Raw genomic sequence first — 21870 nt, 5'->3', positions numbered from 1 at the left:
GCACCTCGGATTGACCCCAACCCAGCTGCAGGACCTTGCACTTGGTCTTGTTGAAACTCATGAGGTTGTCATGGGTTCACCTCTCCAGCCTGTCCAGATCCCTCTGGATGGATCCCTTTCCTCCAGCCTGTCAGCTGCACCACACAGCTTGGTGTCATCAGCAATCTTGCTGAGTGGCACAGTGGGCACCACGAAGCACAGTGGGTGTCTGCTCCAAGGACAGAAGTTGCAGGCACTGCCAGAGCTGAATAAGCAGCAGAGGAGGCTGAAGCAAGACTAAAGAGGTCACTTGCTGGGGAGTGGTAAACCACTGCAACACTTCCAGCTTGTTTTGCAAGGCTTCCACTTTAATGCCCACAGTGGTGGCAGAAAATGTCAGACAGCGACACACAGAAGGCATTGAGGAGCTCTTCACTTTTGAAGCCAGACACAGAGCTGAGGGAGAGCCCCCATGGCCCAGGGACAGCCACCTGGATTCAGAGTGGTGAATCAGAATCCACAAAGGGCTAAGCATAGCCTGGAAGGAGCACCTGCACACATCCATGCAGCCATCCTCTCCCACCACAGGCATCCCCTTTGGATCAGTCAGGAGCATATTTAATTCTTACATGAAGTCATTAAAATCTTCAACAGACAGCAATGGAAAGAGAAAGCTACCTGGGAATTTGGGGCCCAGCTCTGGCAGCCCCTCAGGGGAAGATCTGGGAGGACAGAACCCCCCAGGAAAGTGTTTGTAAGGAGGACCAGCCTTGGGTAGGTCAAGCAGGGACAGCCCCTGTGCTGGGTTATTTGTATCTCTTCTCATCCCCTCTGCTGTGGTGGTGTGCCTGGATCTACCCATCTAGTAAGAGCCCAGTGTCTGATCCTAGGTGGGAGTGGGGAGAAGGTGGTGGAGAGAGCAGGAAGAGGACAGCTTGCCAACAGGAGATTAAAGCATTGGCTGGGAATGAGTTTGTGTGAGCTGGAAAAGCAATCAGTGCAGATGCTATAAAACACACAGAGGGAAGGTTAGGTGGATGAGATCCACTCTCTCTCATGGCCCCAGGAACAGCAAGTTGGCAGACTGGAGGCAGTTCTTCTATGCAGAGCTTCCATTGTCAAACTCCTTGTAGTGGAAGAGACTCCTGGAGTCCAAGTTCCCACAGCGTTTGACAGCTTCAGCAAAAAGCTTTGTCACCTGAAAATACAAAGCAAAGCAGCTCTGAGCATTGCAAAGCCTTCTGCAGCAGGCTGAGTAACAGAGGAGGCTCCACACTTCTGCACTGTCACCTGGAAACTACCCTGGGCAGCTCCAGTGCCTGAGGTCATCCAAATCAACATCAATTTCAAGGCAACTGCAAGGGCTCTGGCTCCAGCCCTCTGCAGCATGCCTGTCCAGATGGAGAGACTCAGAGGTGTCCAGCACAGAGCCACAGAAGCTCCAGCTCAGCTTCTCCTCCCCCAGCACCCCCAAGGCCTTTTCTCCAGGGCTGCTCTCCAGCCAGTCCCTGCCCAGCCTGTATCAGTGCCTGGGATTGCCCCGAGCCAGCTGCAGGACCCTGGGGGAGTGGAACATCTCCCTTATGAGGACCTGCTGGAGAGCAGTGAAGGGGAGAGGGACCTGGGAGTCCTGGTGGGTGGGAGGTTGACCATGAGCCAGCAATGTGCTCTGGTGGCCAAGAAGGCCAATGGCATCCTGGGGTGGGTTAGAAGGGCTCTGGCGAGTAGGTCCAGAGAGGTTCTCCTCCCTCTCTGCTCTGCCCTGCTGAGGACACATCTGGAATATTGTGTCCAGTGCTGGGAACCTCAGCTCAGGAAGGACCTCAGGGAGCTGTACAGCACAGAGCCACAAAGATGCTGCAGGCAGTGGAACATCTTCCTCATGAGGAGAGCCTGAGGGAGCTGAGGGCTCTGGAGCTTGGAGAGGAGGAGCCTGAGAGGTGACCTCAGTGCTGGTGCTAAAGCTGTGCAGGGGCAGTGCCCAGAGGCTGGAGCCAGGCTCTGCTGGGGGATGCCCAATGCCAGCACCAGGGGCAGTGGTGGAAGCTGAGGCAGAGGAAGTGCCATGGAAACAGGAGGAAGAATTTTTTCCCCTGTGAGGGTGGCAGAGCCCTGGAGCAGGCTGCCCAGGGGGGTTGTGGAGTCTTCCTCTCTGGAGACATTGAAACCCCACCTGGATGTGTTCCTGTGTGACCTGCTCTAGGTGATGCTGCTCTGGCAGGGGGCTTGGACTGGATGAGCTTTGGAGGTCCCATCCAGCCCCTCATGTTCTCTGATTCTGTGATTCTGTGCTGGGCTTCTTTGGCAGCACTGCTCTCTCCCAGGAGAGCTGCTGTTCCCCTCTGCAGCCCAAGCCTGTTTAAGGGAAGACCTGACTGCCTTCCTCTCTCCAGCTCAGGAGGGTTTGATGAAATGCATCACACAGGTGTGGTAATGAATTTTGGCTGGGGACTCCTGTTCTTCCTGCCACTGTGTGCCCTCTCCACTCTCCAATCACAGCAGAAGGCTTCACACAGCTGGACACCAGTTCAAGACATTGGGATACATGTCAGCACCCACCAAAATCAATGGGGATTTGGCTGTTGTGCTTAATGAGAGCCAGGGAGGTTCTCCTCCACCTCTACTCTGCCCTGCTGAGACCTCACCTGGAATATTGCATCCAGCTCTGGGCTCCCCAGTTCAGGAGGGACAGGGATGTGCTGGAGAGAGTCCAAGGCAGGGCTGCAAGGATGCTGAAGGGACTGGAGCACTGCCTGGTGAGGAGAGGCTGAGAGCCCTGGGGCTGTTTAGTGTGGAGAGGAGAAGACTGAGAGGGGATCTGATCAATGTCTATCAATAGCTGAGGGCTGGGGGTCAAGAGAGAGGGGACAGGCTCTGCTCACTTGTGCCCTGTGGTAGGACAAGAGACAATGGATGGGAACTGCAGCACAGGAGGTTCCACCTCAACAGGAGGAGGAACTTCTTCACTGTGAGGGTCACAGAGCACTGGAGCAGGCTGCCCAGAGAGGTTGTGGAGTCTCCTTCTCTGGAGCCTTTCCAGCCCTGTCTGGATGTGTTCCTGTGTGCCCTGTGCTGGATTCTGTGATCCTGCTGTGGCAGGGGGGTTGACACTGAAGATCTCCAGAGGCCCCTTCCAATCCCTAACAGCCTCTGATCCTGTGATCCCATTGTGGCAGCTGGAGCACATTCAGGGGAAGTCAAGGTACTGATGGCAGCAGGAGTCTCAGTTTCCATTACCAAATCTCTCTTCCCCTATCAGTATGTGAAAGGGGTTTGTCAGGAGCTATAAGCACAGGATGAGTGGCAGCTGGGAACTACAGCAGGACAGGCAGCAATTCCACATGGATGGCACTTTAGAGCTGGATTGCCCCAGGGACCGTTCAAGAAAGCCCAGCTACAATCTGCTGTGAAATTTAAGGACCATGCCAGGAAAGAAAACCACATCCCACTAAGCACACAGCTCCCATGCATAATTTAAACCTCTGACAGGCAATCCTGGGCAAGAAGTGTGCTCTGAAGCAAAACAATGATCCAGCAACAAGCCCAGCTGCAGTACAGGACTCAAAACCTTCTTCTTTTTCCTCTCCTTCTTTTTTTTCTATTCTCCTTTGAGTCCAGGGCAGAGCCATGAGGATGAGGATGGGAATGGAACATCTTCCTCCTGAGGAGAGCCTGAGGGAGCTGAGGGCTCTGGAGCTTGCAGAGGAGGAGCCTGAGAGGTGACCTCAGTGCTCTTGATAAAGCTGTGCAGGGGCAGTGCCCAGAGGCTGGAGCCAGGCTCTGCTGGGGGATGCCCAATGCCAGCACCAGGGGCAGTGGTGGAAGCTGAGGCAGAGGAAGTGCCATGGAAACAGGAGGAAGAATTATTTCCCTGTGAGGGTGACAGAGGCCTGGAGCAGGCTGCCCAGGGGGGTTGTGGAGTCTCCCTCTCTGGAGATATTCCAACCCCACCTGGATGTGTTCCTGTGTGACCTGCTCTGGGTGATGCTGCTCTGGCAGGGGGGTTGGTCTGGATGAGCTTTCAAGGCCCCTTCCAGCCCCTGAAATTCTGTGATCCTGTGATAACTGTCACAGAATCACAGCATGGCTTGGGTTGGAAGGGACCTCAGAGACCACCTACTCCAACCTCCCCATCATGGGCAGGGATGATTCTCAACTAGACTCGGCTGATTAAGGCCTCATCCAGCCTGGCCTTCAGCATCCTCAGGGAGGAGGCAGCCACAACCTCCCTGGGCACCCTGTTCCAGAGTCTCAGCACCCTTGTACTGAAGAACAACTTCATCAGCTCCAGTCTAACCTTGCCCTCCCTCAGCTTCAAACCATTCCCCCTTGTCCTGCTGCTAGGCACCCTCCTGACAAACCCCTCTGCAGCCTTCCCGCAGGATCCCTTACATTCAAACAGTTGTGTCCCCACGATTTTCCAGGCACATCCTCATCTGCCTGAGGTAATGAGGGCCCAGGAACACTAGAATCCAAGATGACAAGTGCTGGGAAGCTCTGAGGAGGAGGAAGAAGAAGGTGGGAAGTACCTGGAAGTTGGTGAGCAGAGCAGTGCCGCTGTCGACAGCCATCCTGCGGATCAGGTAGTGGTCGTGGGCAAACTCGGCCCTGCTGGCAGGCAGGTTAATCACCAGGTCGATTTTCCCCTCCTTGAGCAGCCTGCAGAGACACAGCAGAGAGCATCACAGGGGGAGCTGGTGACTGAGGGTCTGTGCTGAATGGCACAGGCACGCAGGGAAACAGCGCTGCACGCTTCCATTGCGGTGCAATCCCACGTCTCAAGGGAGGAGGGCTCACAGGATGTTAGGGGTTGGAAGGGACACAAAGAGATCATTGAGTCCAACCCCCCCCTGCCAGAGCTGGACCATAGAATCCAGCACAGGGCACTCAGGAACACATCCAGACAGGGATGGAAAGGCTCCAGAGAAGGAGACTCCACAACCTCTCTGGGCAGCCTGTTCCAGGGCTCTGGGACCCTCACAGTGAAGAAGTTCCTCCTCATGTTGAGGTGGAACCTCCTGTGCTGGAGTTTATATCCATTGCCCCTTGTCCTATCCCAGGGTGCAGCTGAGCAGAGCCTGTCCTCTCCCTCCTGCCCCCCAGCCCTCAGATACTTATAAACATTGATCAAATGCTTTCTCAGTCTTCTCTTCTCCAGACTAAAAAGCCCCGGGGCTCTCAGCCTCTATTTCACAGAATCACAGAATCAAGCAGGCTGGAAAAGACCTCAGAGATCATCAAGTCCAACCTATTCCCTGATACCTAACACCTCCTGACAACTAACCCATGGCACCAAGCACCCCATCCAGTCTCTTCCTGAACACCTCCAGTGATGGTGACTCCACCACCTCCCTGGGCAGCACATCCCAGTGGCCAATCTCTCTTGCTGGGAAGAACTTCTTCCTAGCATCCAGCCTAAACCTCCCCTGGTGCAGCTTGAGACTGTGTCCTCTTGCTCTGGTGCTGGGTGCCTGGGGGCAGAGACCAACCCCCACCTTGTCAGGAGCATTCCTCCAGGCTGAACTTCTGTGATGAATGCAGCCCCAGAACTAGGTTGGAAGGTCCCTGCTGTGGAGACTCCAGCCAGAATCAGCTGAAACAAACACTTTAGGCTGACTCCAAGGTGCCATTGAATCACTATCACCAGTCTCAGTGGGGCAAATGATTTGTCCCTGGCTGCTCTGGATGTTAACACAAACTGGACAAGGTGTTGCTCTTACTTCCTGACTGGAGGGAGGCTGGAACTCTGGCTTTCCTTCGATGGCCAGGCCACAGGAATTGCTGGAATACCATTAGCATGGAGCCACTCTGAAGTTGTTTCTGTAGCATACAGCTGTCAAGGGAGAAAACAACATCAGGCAAGTAAAATAGCTCCTTACTGTGTGCTTCCTGATACCCACACTTCTCATTTCATCCACCTGGCTCAGACCTAGTTGGTAGAGCTGATTTTGGAGGGCCTTCTGCCTCCCTGGAGGGTCTCTCCATCCAGAGCCCAGCATGAGCTGCCCCATTTTCTGTTCTCTGTGGTTTGCTGCTTCTGTGAGTAGCAGCAACACATCCAGAAGCAGTTCAGTAGCTTGGGGAGGCCTAAACCCCTTGGACTTTCAGCAGTGCTCAAGCTCAGCCACTTACAGGAATTTTATTTGCCCTTTTTAATTTGATTCTTGAGCTGCACAACTCTGAATCCAGCACTTAGACAGATGCCCCTGAGGAAAACAGCACTGCAACACTTAATACTAAGAAGCTTCTGCCAGTCTCCTGTGCCTGAGTTGTGAGTCACCTTTCAGGAGGAAGAGGGACACAAAATGTTGCAGAAGAGCTACCAGAAGGGTGTCAATACCACAAATTCCCTGTGTCTGCAGCTTGGGAGTGTCACTGAGGCACTGCAAAGACCTTCTCCACACAAAGGGCTTCCTCTTCCTTCCCTCCTGCCACACCTGGCATCTGGTGCTGCCATTTGTGTCTTGGAGACCTCAAAGGAGTTTGTGAGAAGGCATCCTGGCTGCAGGCTGAGGATAGAGCCAGAGCTGCTCTTGCCCTCGTTGCAGGCACATATGTTCAGTTAAACAACCATCAAAACTTCATGGATCACCCAGCTAAAGATCCCAGCTGGACTTCCACAATGCCTTTTCTTTTCTCTATCTCCAAACAGACTCCAGAGATCCCTGTTGGACTTCCACAATGCCCTTTCTTTTCTCTATCTCCAACTAGACTCCAGAGATCCCTGTTGGACTTCCACAATGCCCTTTCTTTTCTCTATCTCCAACTAGACTCCAGAGATCCCTGTTGGACTTCCACAATGCCCTTTTTCCCCCTTCTATCTCCACCTAGACTCCAAAGATCCCAGTTGGACTTCCAGAATAGAATCACAGAATTGTCAGGGTTGGAAGGGACCTCAAGGCTCAGCCAGTTCCAACCTCCCTGCCATGGGCAGGGACACCTCACACTGCAGCAGGTTGCTCACAGCCACATCCAGCCTGGCCTGAAAAACCTCCAGGGATGAGGCTTCCACCACCTCCCTGGGCAACTTGTGCCAGTCTGTCACAGAATCACCAAGGTTGGAAGAGACCTCAAAGATCATCAAGTCCATCCTGTCACCACAGACCTCATGACTAAACCATGGCACCAAGTGCCACATCCAATCCTTCTTCCTAACATCCAATCTCAATCTACCCATTGCTAGTTTTGCTCCATTCCCCCCAGTCCTATCACTCCCTGACACCCCCAAAAGTCCCTCCCCAGCTTTCCTGTCCTTTTTCCCCCCTCTATCTCCAAATCAGCTCCAGAGTGCTCCATTCTTGCAGCAGGCTGAGTACAGTTCAGATTCTGAAAACTCTGTAGCTTTAAAGAACTGAAGCCTCCTACCTGGAAGCCTTCCTCATGCAGTGTTTGTGCTATGCTGAGGAATCTGGGCTGGAAGGATTTCTGGAGGAAAAAAAGGATATGGATGGGATTCAGCATCAAAGCAATGTTCTGTTAGGCAATACAAACCTACCTGATGTGCAGACCCCTCCTGGTCTGGGTGCTGCATGCAGCAGGGTCTCCAGGGTGCAGGTACAATGCTGCTCCAGGACAGCTATCTGCATCCTGAAGCCTAAGGCACTCACATAGAAGCATAGAAATGTCAGGGTTGGAAGGGACCTCAGGAATCAGCCAGTTCCAAGCCCCCTGCCATGGCCAGGGACACCTCACACTAGAGCAGCTTGCTCACAGCCACATCCAGCCTGGCCTGAAAAACCTCCAGGGATGAGGCTTCCACCACCTCCCTGGGCAACCTCTGCCAGTGTCTCACCACCCTCATGGGGAAGAACTTCTTCCTAACATCCAATCTCAATCTGCCCATTTCTAGCTTGGATCCATTCCTCCCAGTCCTATCACTCCCTCACACCCTACAAACTCCCTCCCCAGCTTTTCTGTAGCCCCCTTCAGATACTGGAAGGCCACAAGAAGTTCTCCTCAGAACCTTCTCCTCTCCACACTGACCAACCCAAACTCTCTCAGGCTGTCTCCAGAGCAGAGCAGCTCCAGCCCTCTGCTCCTCCTCGTGGCCCTTCTCTGGACACCTTCCAGCACCTCCAGATCCTTCCTGGAATAGAGGCTCCAGAACTGGACCCAGAGCTCCAGCTGGGGTCTCAGCAGAGTGGAGCAGAGGGGCAGAATCCCCTCCCTGGCCCTGCTGGCCACACTTCTCTTGCTGCAGCCCAGGCTCTGCTTGGCTCTCTGGGCTGCATGCTATGCACACAGCTAAGGCACATCACAGTACAGCACCAGGGTGACTACTCAAGGTCAGCTTCTCATTCAAAGTCAGACTTGGCAGGGGGCTCTGAGCAACCTGAACTAGTTGGGGGTGTCTCTCTTTCCTGCAGAGGTGTAGGACTAGATGACCTCTACAGGTCCCCTCCAAACCAGTTCAGTCTATGATTCTAAGAGTCCTGTACTAACTTCAGCTGCAACTACAGAAGATGCACTGCTGCCCATGAAATAGGCAATTGCCTTCTCAGAGACACCAACTGGAGTCTCTATTGCTCTTAATTAAATCCAGCAGGTGGCTGGCACCAGTGGTTCCTCAGGGCTCAGGGTTGGGACCACTTCTGTTCAACATCCTGAATGATGACCTTGATACAGACACAGAGGGTGTCAGCAGTGAGTTCACAGATCACACCAAGTGAGGTGGCAGTGTTGATCTGCACCAGGGCAAGGAGGCTCTACACAGGGACTTGGATAGATTGAATCCATGGCCAGCATTAACAGGAGGAGCTTCAACAAGGCAAGGTGCCAAGGCCTGCAGCTGGGTCACAACTACCCCAAGCAGTGCTCCAGGCTTGGGGCAGTGTGGCTGGAAAGCTGCTGGCAGAAAGGGACCTGGGGGTGCTAAGGGACAAGCAGATGAAGAGGAGCCAGCAGTGTGCCCAGGGGGCCAAGAAAGCCAAAGGCCTCCTGGCTGGGATCAGCAATGCTGTGTCCAGCAGCAGCAGGGAGGGGATTGTCCCCTGGCACTCAGCTCTGGGGAGGCCACACCTCGAGTGCTGTGTCCAGTTTGGGGCACCTCAAGACAAGAGAGATGTGGAGGGGCTGGAGCCAGGGCAGAGGAGGGCAAGGAAGCTGGGAAGGGCCTGGAGGAGAAATCTGATGAAGAGCAACTGAAGGAGCTGGGGATGGTTAGTGTGAAGCAGAGGAGGCTGAGGGGAGACCTCCTGGCTCTCTACAGCTCCCTGAAAGGAGGTTGTGGAGAGCTTGGTGCTGGTCTCTTCTCACAGGTGATTAGCCCTAGAAGAAGAGGGAAGAGCCTCAAGCTGCAACAGAGCAGCTTCAGACTGGACAGGAAGAAGAATTTTCCCATCCAGAGTGGTCAGGGCTTGGAATGTGCTGCCCAGGGAGGTGATGGAGTCCCCAGTGCTGGCTGTGTTTGAAGGTGTTTTGGCTGTGGTGCTTGGGGCTGTGGTTTGGGGGTGAGCCTTTAGGAGTAGGGTTCTGGGTTGGACTTGGTGATCCTGTTGAGGGGAGAGGAGGCTGACTTCTTCAAGGTGAAAGTCAAGTAGATGTAGCTAGCAGTAGCAGAGGGAGAGCTTTGTTTTGCTGCTGAAGTTGCCCTCTGGAGTATTTTGCAAAGATTCAAATGGCTGTGCTGCAAGCTGCACTCCCAACAGGTCCCAGCATGCCCAGGTAGTGCCCTGGGTGAGAAGCTCCCACGCTGGTGTGCTGAGAGGTTGCACTTCCAGGGTTCATCTTACTAAGGCTGTGCAGAACTGTTGCCAAGAAAGTGACCTTCCTCAGGGGCAGGCAGGGGAGCACTCCTTGGGACAGCACAGGGCAGCTTGGGTAGCAGCAGGGACCAGCAGCCTACTGGAGTGTCCTTCAGCTGTGAGCACCCTCTGACATGGCCCAGGTTGGGGTTCCCCAGGGTTTTTAAGGCCTGATGCTCCCCCATGACTGTCTTGCTAGGCAAACCAACCTCCGCCGCTCTCTGCAAGCCGAGGGTCTGACCTCTTCCCTTTGCACAATTCAGGGGTGCAGAAACCCTGAGTCTGCCACTAAATAATTCATCCTTTCTGAAAGAGGAGCTGCAAAGCTCCTCTGCTTTTCTTCCCTGATTGGGCTATTCAGTGCTGTCTCTTGGATGGAGTGCCTCTGTCTTAGGTCTGCGCTGCTGACCGCCGGATGAAGGCATCGCCGCGGTGCTTTATTTTGGAATCCCAGCACTCCAAGCCTGTTGTTTCAAGGTAACCTTCTGCCTTGCTCCTTCTGCACCACAGCCTGTGCATCCTCCACAGTGGATTTGGATGCAGAGCTCCAGCTTACCACGGGAGCTCAGCTGGCTTTGTTTTGAGCTGGATCTTCGCGAGGGCTTGGAGTAGCTGTGTTGAATTAGCCGAGGCTGTAGCCCTTCACAAATAGCAAGGCACGCTGGCAAACATGAGAGAGAGGTTGTAAGAAGCAGGACTTGCCTGATAAAAGGGGATAAAAGGACACAGTTCTCCTACAATGAATGCCTTCCACTAAATAAATCTGCTTGTACTTTTCACCTTTAGTAACTGATGGTTCCTCGGCCAAGTCCTTTCAGCCAGCCCTGTAAATCTGAGGCTGCTGCGATGCGAGCTGACAGCTGTAATTTCTCTTCATGGAGAGGCTGTTTTATGTGTCACAAGTGTTCAGGAGATGTCTGAGAGGAGTTTACAATGTTGCTGTGAAAGCCAACCTCCCCCCCAGCCCCCCCCACCCCCTGTCCCCAGCAGAAGGCAGAGCCCTTCTCTCTGCCTGGGAAGCTGCCAAGACTATCACATTGTGTAAGTTATCTCACAGTCTCACAGTCTCACAGTATAACTAAGGTTGGAAGAGACCCCAAGGATCATCAAGTCCAACCTGTCCCAACAGACCTCATGACTAGACCATGGCACCAAGTGCCACATCCAATCCCCTCTTGAACACCTCCAGGGATGGGGACTCCACCACCTCCCTGGGCAGCACATCCCAGTGGTGAACAACTCCCTCAGGGAAGAACTTTCTCCTCACCTCGAGTCTAAACCTCCCCTGGCACAGCTTGAGACTGTGTCCTCTTGTTCTGGTGCTGCTTGCCTGGGAGAAGAGACCAACCCCTTCCTGGCTACAACCTCCTTTCAGGTAGTTGTAGAGGGCAATGAGGTCTCCCCTGAGCCTCCTCTTCTCCATGCTAAGCAACCCCAGCTCCCTCAGCCTCTCCTCACAGGGCTGTGCTCAAGGCCTCTCCCCAGCCTTGTTGCCCTTCTCTGGACACCTTCAAGTCTCTCAATGTCCTTCCCAAACTGAGGGGCCCAGAACTGGACACAGGACTCAAGGTGTGGCCTAACCAATGCAGAGTGCAGGGGCACAATGACCTCCCTGCTCCTGCTGGCCACACTATTCCTAATGCAGGCCAGGATGCCATTGGCCTTCTTGGCCCCCTGGGCACACTGCTGGCTCATGTTTAGGTGGCTGTCAATCAGCACCCCCAGGTCCCTCTCTGTTTGGCAGCTCTCAGCCACTCTGACCCCAGCTTGTAGCTCTGCATAGGGTTGTTGTGGCCAAAGTGCAGCCCCTGGAACTTGGACTTGTTGAATGCCATCCCGTTGGCCTCTGCCCATCTGTCCAGTCGGTCGAGGTCCCTGTGCAGACCCCTTCTGGCCTCTAACTGACCAACATCTGCTCCTAACTTGGTGTCATCTGCAAACTTGCTGATGACTGACTCAACCCCTGGGCTCCTGAGTGCTTTTGTGGTTTCCATTTCCATATGCCCATGGGAGGTAGAAATGAACTCACACACACAGAGGCTCTTCTTCACGGGCCAACAGGGCATCCAAAGGCAGCCCAAAGACTGTCTGTGTGTGTGCTCTGCCAGAACAGAAGGCCAACTGTTTGAGCAATGATTGATAAGATATTTCACTGAATCACAGAAGCATTCAGGTTGGAAAAGAGCCTCAGCATCACCAAGTCCAAGCCAGAACCCTACTCTGCAAGGATCACCCCCAAACCACAGCCCCAAGCACCACAGCCAAAACACCTTCAAACACATCCAGCCCTGGGGACTCCACCACCTCCCTGGGCAGCACATTCCAAGCCCTGACCACTCTGGATGGGAAAATTCTTCCTGCTGTCCAGTCTGAAGCTGCCCTGCTGCAGCTTGAGGCTCTGCCCTCTTCTTCTAGGGCTAATCACCTGTGAGAAGAGACCAGCACCAGCCTCTCTACAACATCCTTTTAGGTAGTTATATGCAACAATAAGGTCTCCTCTCAGCTTCCTCTTCTTCAAACTAAGCAGCTCCTTCAGTTGCTCTTCATCAGATTTCTCCTCCAGGCCCTTCCCAGCTTCCTTGCCCTCCTCTGCAGCTGCTTGTACTGAAAAACCTAAATATGCTGAGCCTCTATGATTCTAAGGAAAGAAAATTCAAGGCTGTTTAGCCTTTTATTTCTCTCTCTGCATGAGCTAAATGTCCAGGCTAAAACCCAGAGCAAGCTGCTAGCCAAGATGCAGCAAAGCCTCCGACAGCAGGGCGCATTTCGAGCTCACCATCCACTGCAGAGGACACACAGCACCGTACTCAAGACAACCAAGTGGGCTGCTGTCTGTGCCCCTGACAGGAGTCAGCCCCAGGGCACCACAACAGCTTGCAGAAACCATTCCATTTCAGAAGGAGCAAGGAGCAGGCTCTGAGTTTTGCCTGGACTGATCATCTGCAGACATTGCTCCCTGCAGGCAGGCAGCTTCTAACTCCGATCCCAGGACTCGGCTTGTAGCAGTCCTGGGGTTTGCCCCCAGCAAATTTCTGCAGCCCAGTAAAAACCCTCAGAAGCCAGGGGGGAGGAAAAATGCCAGGGGCCTCTGTCTGGGGAGGGAACACCACCTCATCACCCTCTCACAGCAAGGACATTTGAACATGACATGATCACCTGGGCTGGAACAATCCTCACTGTCAATACAGGCTGGGGGAGGAGGGGGTAGAAAGCAGCCCTGAGGAAAAGGACTTGGGGGTGCTGGTGGGGGAGAAGCTGGACAGGAGCAGGCAGGGTGAGCTTGCAGCACAGAAGGCCAAGGGCAGCCTGGGCTGCATCCAAAGCAGCATTGCCAGCAGAGCCAGAGAGGGGATTCTGCCACTTTGCTCTGCTGAGACCTCACCTGCAGTGCTGTGTGCAGGTCTGGAGCCCTCAACACAGGAAGGACCTGGACCTGATGCAGAGGGTCCAGAGGAGGGCCACAAGAGGAGGGGTATAGAGAAGCACTGCTCTGAGGACAGGCTGAGGGAGCTGGGGGTGTTCAGCCTGCAGAAGAGAAGGCTCTGGGGAGACCCAAGAGCAACCTTTCAGTACCTGAAGGGGGCTACAAGCAGGCTGCAGAGAGACTGTTTGCAAAGGCCTGCAGGGACAGGACCAGGGGCAATGGCTTCAACCTAGAGCAGAGCAGATTTAGATTGGATGTGAGGAAGAAGTTCTGCACCATGAGGGTGGTGGAACACTGGAAGAGGTTTCCCAGGGAGGTGGTTGAGGCTCCATCTCTGCAGATATTCAAGGTGAGGCTGGAGGAGAGGGCTCTGGGTGACCTGATCCAGCAGATTGCAGAGGGTTTGGACAGGATGAGCCTTGGTGCTCCTTTTCAGCCTGGACCATTCTGTGCTTCTATAGTGAGAGGCAACCTGGTAGCTGTCCTTCAGAGCTTGCCCTCTGAGCACACACTGCCAGCTCTGCCAGTTAGAAGCAGAGGAGCTCATGTTTGTGATGAACATGAGAGCACTGCTGGTGTTCACAGCCCACACTATCCTTTCCTCTTCTGCAGTGAGAGACTTCCCTTTCTTCCAGCCTGTAACACTTGGAAGACCGCTCCTAGCCGACACAGCAGCTCAAGCTCAACCTTCCCCTCTTACAAGGCTTTGTTTTTCCCTCTAGGTTCAGAGGAGAGCATTGACTAGCAGGTGGTGGAGAGAGCAATCTGTGGGTGTCAGCAGCAACTTCTCACTTCTTGGTTTGGAATTTAATTATGCAAGAAATATGCTGAGATGAAGGGAGACCTTTCAGCAATTGATCTGTTGTTTGCATGTTTCCTTTGCAGGAAAACGAACTGTAAACCACTCATTAAAGGTTTAGGAAGCTGAGCTCGAGGGCTTCTTTTAGCTTTTATTTTCTTCTTTGTTTTTGCTTTCCCCATTCTCTTTTTTTCACCCCCCTTGATGACCTTTGCACACAGAACGTTTGGCTCAGTTTAACAGATCCTGGCACAGAACCCACAGAAATGCTTTCTGGAACTAAACTGACTCTTTGCTGCCTGTTCCCTTTTAGCTGCTCTCAGGAAAATGGGCTTCAGTTTCAAACACTGGGCTCTTTCACACAGAAACATTCAGGGTGGAAAAGAGCCTCAGCATCATCAAGTCCAACCCAGAACCCTGCTCTACAAGGCTCACCCCTAAACCACAGCCCCAAGCACCACAGCCAAAACACCTTCAAACACAGCCAGCCTTGGGGACTCCACCACCTCCCTGGGCAGCACATTCCAAGCCCTGACCACTCTTGGTGGGAAAAAATTCTTCCTCCTGTCCAGTCTGAAGCTGCCCTGCTGCAGCTTGAGGCTCTTCCCTCTTCTTCTATGGCTAATGACCTGTGAGAAGAGACCAGCACCAAGCTCTCCACAACCTCCTTTCAGGGAGCTGTAGAGAGCCAGGAGGTCTCCCCTCAGCCTCCTCTGCTTCACACTAACCATCCCCAGCTCCTTCAGTTGCTCTTCATCAGATTTCTTCTCCAGGCCCTTCCCAGCTTCCTTGCCCTCCTCTGCCCTGGCTCCAGCCCCTCCACATCTCTCTTGTCTTGAGGTGCCCCAAACTGGACACAGCACTCGAGGTGTGGCCTGCCCAGAGCTGAGTGCCAGGGGACAGTCCCCTCCCTGCTGCTGCTGGACACAGCATTGCTGATCCCAGCCAGGAGGCCTTTGGCTTTCTTGGCCAGCTGGGCACACTGCTGGCTCCTCTTCATCTGCTTGTCCCTTAGCACCCCCAGGTCCCTTTCTGCCAGCAGCTTTCCAGCCACACTGCCCCAAGCCTGGAGCACTCTTTGGGGTTGTTGTGCCCCAAGTGGCACTTGGCCTTGTTGAAGCTCCTCCTGTTAATGTTGGCCATGGATTCAATCTATCCAAGTCCCAGTCACCCTGCCCTGGTGAATATCAACACTGCCACCTCACTTGGTGCCATCTGTGAACTCACTGCTGACACACTCTGTGTCTTCATCAAGGTCATCAATCAAGATGTGGAACAGAAGTGGTCCCAACCCTGAGCCCTGAGGACCACCACTGGTCCCCAGTCACCAGGTGGGTTTTAACTTCAGTAATGAGATACGTGGAAGACCTCCAGCAGCAGCTGCCCAGAGCTTCACCCTGAACTTTAGACTGTTTTCCAGGTAGCAAGCAAAGACTTTGATGCTAATTTGAGGAAACTTGGAGCAACAGCTCTGCTCCACAGCTGTGTGTACATATCTGTGTAAATGAGCACTAAGCTCTAATTGGTGTTAGCAGAAGTCGAGTTCCTTTCTGGGCCCTCTTCAAACACATCCTTCACATCCTCTGCTGGCACAGCTAGCACACCACATTTGTCACAGTCCAGTTTTCTCATTGGCAAATGAATCTGTCCTGCTGGTTTCTTTGTTTGATGAAGCCATGCAGGTCATAAGTTGACTGCAAGGCAGATCGAGAGAGGCTCTCCTCCCCCCTCTGCTCTGCCCTGGTGAGACCACAGCTTGAGTGCTGCGCTCAGTTTTGGACTCCCCAGTTTAAAAGGGCCAGAGATTTGCTGGAGAGGGTCCAGTGGAGGGCTGTGAGAATGATTAGGGTACTGCCTGATGAGGACAGGCTGAGGGACCTGGGCTGTTTCGTCTGGAAAAGAGAAGACTGAGAGGGGATTTAATCAATGTTTATAACATTGAGGGAGGGTGGCCTGGAGGGAGGGGACAGGTTCTGCTCAGTTGCACCCTGGGATAGGACAAGGAGCAATGGATGTAAGCTGCAACACAGGAGGTTCCACCTCAACACAAGGGGGAACCTCTTTACTGTAAGGGTCACAGAGCACTGGAACAAGCTCCCCAGAGGGGTTTTGGAGTCTCCTTCTTTGGAGACTTTCAAGGCTTGTCTGGATGTGCTCCTCTGTGACCTGAGCTAGATTGTATGGTCCTGCTCTGGCAGGGGGGTTGGACTTGATGATCTCTTTGGGTCCCTTCCAACCCCTGACATCCTGTGACCCTGTGATCCTGTCATCCTGTGACAAGAGGGAAATGGCAGGAGTCAATCAGTTGTCTTTATGGAGGCCACAACTGTTATAGTTGCAGTGGCAATGTCTAAATGTTTTTGAGCAACAGAGACAGGGCTCCAGGTTTCCAACTGTATCTGATTTCAGCATCTCCTGGGGCTCCTAACTACCCTGTGACAGAGGGAAAAATACTTTGGGATTTTCTGCCTGCCTGCCTTTCCATCCCCAAATGCACCTCCTCCTTACTGACACAGAGCTGTGAATGGTGCAGGGCTGCTCCCAAGGCAAACCCATGGGTAAGTCCCTCACAAAATGCTGGCTGCAAAATCTGTTGCACTTGAGGCCACTTACAGGTGAGGCCACACCTGGAATATTGCATCCAGTTCTGGGCTCCCCAGTTCAAGAGGGACAGGGATCTGCTGGAGAGGTTAGAGTGGAGGGCTAAGAGGATGATTAGAGAACTGGAGCACTGCCTGGTGAGGAGAGGCTGAGAGCCCTGGGGCTGTTCAGTCTGGAAAGGAGAAGACTGAGAGGGGATCTGATCAATGTCTATCAATAGCTGAGGGCTGGGGGGTCAAGAGGGAGGGGACAGCCTCTGCTCAGTTGCACCCTGGGATAGGACAAAAGGCAGTGAATGGAATGGAATGGAATGGAATGGAATGGAATGGAATGGAATGGAATAGAATGGAATAGAATAGAATAGAATAGAATTAACCAGGTTGGAAAAGACCTTTGAGAGCATTAAGTCCAACCCATCACCCAACACCATCTAATCAACTAAACTATGTGGATGGAAACTACAGCACAGGAGGTTCCACCTCAACATGAGGAAGAACTTCTTCACTGTGAGGGTGACAGAGCACTGGAACAGGCTGCCCAGAGAGGTTGTGGAGTCTCCTTCTCAGGAGACATTCAAGACTCATCTGGGTGTGCTGGATTCTATGGTCCTGCTCTGGCAGGGGGGTTGGATTTGATGATCTCTTTGGGTTCTTTCCAACCCTTAACATCCTCTGATCCTGTGATAATGACACTGCTAAAATCTTCTGTGCCACACAGCAACTGTGAGGGATGCCAACTGCTGTGGAACACACCACACCTGCAGAGTATGTCCCTAAGAGGAGGGAGCTCTTGCAAGATTACTGCAGACACATTACTGCACAAATGTTGCATTGATTTTTTCCTTCCTGAGCTCCTTACTTATCAGCTTGGAAGCCAATAAGAGCTGCATGGTAGGTAAACAACATTGGCCATGCACTGTCATCAAACAGGGAAAGGAATAAGGGCAGCCATACCTCTAGGCAGCCACAACAGCAGGGTGAAGGCTGTTGTTCCTTAATCTCTTGCCCTGCTGCACTCCCATCATGAGCACCAGAATATGACAGTGCCATAGCTGGTGGAGATCTCACTGCCTGGCAGCAATAACTAGGCCCAAAGCACCCTAAACCCATCATGAGCTCTGCACTGTCAGAGGACCCTGTAGCTCTGCCTGCAGTGCAACACATCTGCCTGTGGGGAAGGATTAGCAGCTCCAGCTTTGCAGCATGGGATCTGGCTCAATGTTTTGGAGGAGTGGAGTGAAACTGGGAGTTTATATGTCAGGATTAGAAAGCAGCACCCATAGGACTCCCATTTCAGAAGGAGCAAGGAGCAGGCTCTGAGTTTGCCCTGGACTGATCACCTGCAGGCATTGCTCCCTGCAGGAAGGTGGCTTCCAACTCTGATGCCAGGACTCTGCTTGGAGGAGTCCTGGGGTTTGCCCCCAGCAAACTTCTGCAGCCCAGCAGAAACCACCAGAGAGCCAGAGGGAATGGTCCAGGCAGGCAGAGGGAACCCAGAAAAGATCTCTCCATGGTGTTTGGTCCTCACTGCAGAGGAGCTCACTTAAACCATGAAGACACACGAATGAAAGCAAGGTAACAGCTGCTGAGTTCCCCCCTGTCAGTGCTTCTCAGCTCTCATTTTTAGGACTCACCTGGATTCCAATCAAAATTCCTTCCTTAGGGAATGTAAACCCTGTGGCCAGCATAGCCTTCTGGAAGGCAGAGTACACATCCTCCCCGAAGCATGCAACCTGGGAAAAGGAAGAAAGAAGGCAGCATGAGGGGGAGGGGAAAGCAAAACCAACCCCAAACCATTGCTTTAGAAAAAGAAAGAGGAATGAAATCTAATTGGCCCTGCTGACTTCTTCATGCAGAAGCAGACTGCTCTTGCATGGAGCCTGCAGGCAGGGGAAAGGAAACAAAAACAGAGGGAAAAACCCCCCAGAAAATCGTTGCAGACAAATCTCATGCTGTTAATGAAGCAATAAGCAAACACTTCAAACAGCACACCAAGGACTAACAACAATTGATTCTGCTGAGTTATGGCAATGCTGTGCACAGCCTCTGCTCTGGAAGGTGTCCACAGAAGGGCCATGAGGATGAGCAGAGGGCTGGAGCTGCTCTGCTCTGGAGACAGACTGAGAGAGTTGGGGTTGTGCAGGCTGGAGAAGGGAAGGCTCTGAGGAGACCTTCTTGTGGCCTTCCAGCATCTGAAGGGGGCTACAGGAAAGCTGGGGAGGGAGTTTGTAGGGTGTGAGGGAGTGATAGGACTGGGAGGAATGGATCCAAGCTGGAAATGGGTAGACTGAGATTGGCTGTTAGGAAGAAGTTGTTCCCCATGAGGGTGGTGAGGCACTGGAAGAGGTTGCCCAGTGAGGTGGTGGTTTTGAAGGCCAGGCTGGATGAGGCTCTGAGCAAGCTGCTGTAGTGTGAGGTGTCCCTGGCCATGGCAGGAGGATTGGAACTGCATGATCCTTGAGATCCCTAACAATTCCATGATTCTGCTCCAGCATTTGTGAGTGCACTGCAAACTGTTTAATGTCATACAGTGCTTCAACAGCAGTGAGTGCCCTGTACCCAGGCAGGTTTCCCTGTGCCTGCTGCAAACCAGCGTTTCGATGGCACTTGTGCTGGCACATACTGCTGGCATTACTTGTGGGCATAAACTGTAGCACACTGGAAGTCCACAGGCATAGGAAACTCAAGTGAAATGTGGGTATGTACTTAGGGAAACAACCAAGCAATCACAGCAATTCATCATGGTTTATTTTATGTAAACAGAAGCATGATAAAGCAATCGATAAAGATCGGTTAGCAGCTCTCCGCCGCTCGGCGCTGGCTGTGGAGCTCTGCAGCTTGCAGCCTGACACCCAGCAATGATGCACTCACACAGTGCTCCCTGCCAGGACCTGGGAGTTCTGATGACAGAAAGAGTAATGCAGCAGCTCTTGTGGAAGATAAAACGAGAGGAGAGGAGAGGTTCGGAGGGGAGAGGTTTGGAGAGGGCAGGGCTGGGCAGGGCAAGGCAAGGCAAGGCAAAAGGCAAGGCAAGGCAAGAGGTAAGGAAGGGGAAGGGGAAGGGGAAGGGGAAGGGGAAGGGGAAGGGGAAGGGGAAGGGGAAGGGGAAGGGGAAGGGGAAGGGGAAGGGGAAGGGGAAGGGGAAGGGGAAGGGGAAGGGGAAGGGGAAGGGGAAGGGGAAGGGGAAGGGGAAGGGGAAGGGGAAGGGGAAGGGGAAGGGGAAGGGGAAGGGGAAGGGGAAGGGGAAGGGGAGGAAAAGGAAAAGAGGAAAAAGGAAAAAGAAAGAAAGGGAAAGGGAAAGAGGGAGAGGGAAAGGGAAAGAGGGAAAGGGAAAGAGGGAAAGGGAAAGAGGGAAAGGGAAAGAGGGAAAGGGAAAGAGGGAAAGGGAAAGAGGGAAAGGGAAAGAGGGAAAGGGAAAGAGGGAAAGGGAAAGAGGGAAAGGGAAAGAGGGAAAGGGAAAGAGGGAAAGGGAAAGAGGGAAAGGGAAAGAGGGAAAGGGAAAGAGGGAAAGGGAAAGAGGGAAAGGGAAAGAGGGAAAGGGAAAGAGGGAAAGGGAAAGAGGGAAAGGGAAAGAGGGAAAGGGAAAGAGGGAAAGGGAAAGAGGGAAAGGGAAAGAGGGAAAGGGAAAGGGAAAGGGAAAGGGAAAGGGAAAGGGAAAGGGAAAGGGAAAGGGAAAGGGAAAGGGAAAGGGAAAGGGAAAGGGAAAGGGAAAGGGAAAGGGAAAGGGAAAGGGAAAGGGAAAGGGAAAGGGAAAGGGAAAGGGAAAGGGAAAGGGAAGTTATTTTTTGGGTGGGGGGGAAGTGGCCAACTCCACACTTGTTGAAAGATGTGAAGCAGAAACTGCCACAGAAGTTTGTCCTTGAAGTAACAAATCTGCACTGATCTAAGATGGGGCTGTGGATGAGCAGCTGGCCATGAGCCAGCCATGCCCACCTGCAGCCCAGAAGGCAAATCACATCCTGGGCTGCATCAGAAGCAGCCTGGCCACCAGTTGTGAGAGGTGATTCTGCCCCTCTGCTCTGCTCTGCTCTGGCCTCATCTGCAGTGCTGTGCTCAGCTCTGGGACCCCAACACAAGATGGACACAGACTTGCAGGAGCAGGTCTAGAGGAGGGCCACAAGGATGATCTGAGGGCTGGAGCACCTCTCCTATGAAGACAGGATGGAAGAATTGGGGCTGTTCAGCCTGGAGAAGAGAAGGCTCCAGGGAGTCCTCACAGCTGCATTTCAGTATCTGAAGGGGACCTAAAGGAAGGCTGGGGAGGGACTGTTCAGAAGGCCGTGGGGTGACAAGATGAGGAGAAATAGTCTGAAACAGGAGCAGGGCAGATTTAGGTTGGACATAGGAGCAAGGTCAATGAGGCTGGAGAAGGGCCTGGAGCACCTGGGCTATGAGGAGGGGATGAGGGAGCTGGGGGTGTTCAGGCTGGAGAAGAGGAGGCTGAGGGAGACCTCATTGCTCTCTGCAGCTCCCTGAAGGGAGGTTGGAGCAAGGAGGGGACAGCCTCTGCTCCTTGGTGGCAAGGGACAGGAGCAGAGGCAATGGCTCCAAGCTGCAGCAGGGGAGGCTCAGGCTGGATGCTAGGAACTATTTCTTGCCAGAGAGGGCTCTCAGCCATTGGAATGGTCTGCCCAGGGCAGTGCTGGAGTCACCATCCCTGGGGGTGTTCAAGCAGCCTTGGAGCTGGTGCTTAGGGACATGGTTTGGTGTCGACCCTGCAGTGCTGGGTGTGAGGTTGGACTGGATGAGCTTGGAGGCCTCTTCCAGCCAGATGTTTCCTGTGATCCTGAGAGGTTTATCACAATGCTGTGGTCACAGCAGGCACAACACTGAAAGGCAGCTCCAGCCTTGTGTCTTCTACTGTGGTGGGAACCACCACTGCCAGTAAACTCTCTCCCTTGTGACAAACCCAAGCCCAAACCAAGCTGTGGTGTGAAAAGTGCCTTTGAGGAACAACTGAGCATTTTACCCAGAGCAAGTTGTTATCCTTCCCTCACTCATAGGAAAGACTTTCATAGCTGTCACCTTTTATGGCATTTGTGAACATGGCCCTTTCCAACACATAAAAGTTAATAATCCCTCCTTTATGGCCAAGGTAATCTCTAACTTCCTATCAAGCTCAGGGAAATAATTCTTGCTCTTAGTTACATTTATATTCCTTTTTCTTCTGTTTTATTTTACTTGTAGGGGTGGGAGTTGCCCCTGGAGCCAATTTTGTTCTGAAAAGGAGGAAGTCACTTGTCTTTTGTCTGCCCTTTCACTACCCTGCCAGGAAATCTGCTGCAATACTGATTGCCCACACATTATGAAAAGCAAAATGAAGCC

The 21870-nt window shown here is 53.0% G+C and overlaps 1 protein-coding gene across 1 annotated transcript in view; it reads right to left on the bottom strand.

Moving 5' to 3' along the window:
• Nucleotides 1–907: 907 nt before the first annotated feature.
• Nucleotides 908–21870, bottom strand: part of CPS1 (carbamoyl-phosphate synthase 1) — a 119615-nt gene continuing 98652 nt past the window's right edge. The window contains exons 34-38 of the mRNA XM_054177026.1: nucleotides 18180–18278; nucleotides 7345–7404; nucleotides 5700–5812; nucleotides 4509–4638; nucleotides 908–1177 (exon numbers count right to left, since the gene is read on the bottom strand). Of these exons, the coding sequence (XP_054033001.1) occupies nucleotides 1079–1177; nucleotides 4509–4638; nucleotides 5700–5812; nucleotides 7345–7404; nucleotides 18180–18278 (501 nt within the window). The 3' untranslated portion in view covers nucleotides 908–1078. The remainder of the gene's footprint in view (nucleotides 1178–4508; nucleotides 4639–5699; nucleotides 5813–7344; nucleotides 7405–18179; nucleotides 18279–21870) is intronic.

Source organism: Dryobates pubescens, chromosome 37, assembly GCF_014839835.1.
Source record: "Dryobates pubescens isolate bDryPub1 chromosome 37, bDryPub1.pri, whole genome shotgun sequence".
NCBI classification, from domain to species: Eukaryota; Metazoa; Chordata; class Aves; order Piciformes; family Picidae; genus Dryobates; species Dryobates pubescens.
Note: the sequence above shows the minus strand (reverse complement) of the source record. Positions and strands in the feature narration are given on the sequence as shown.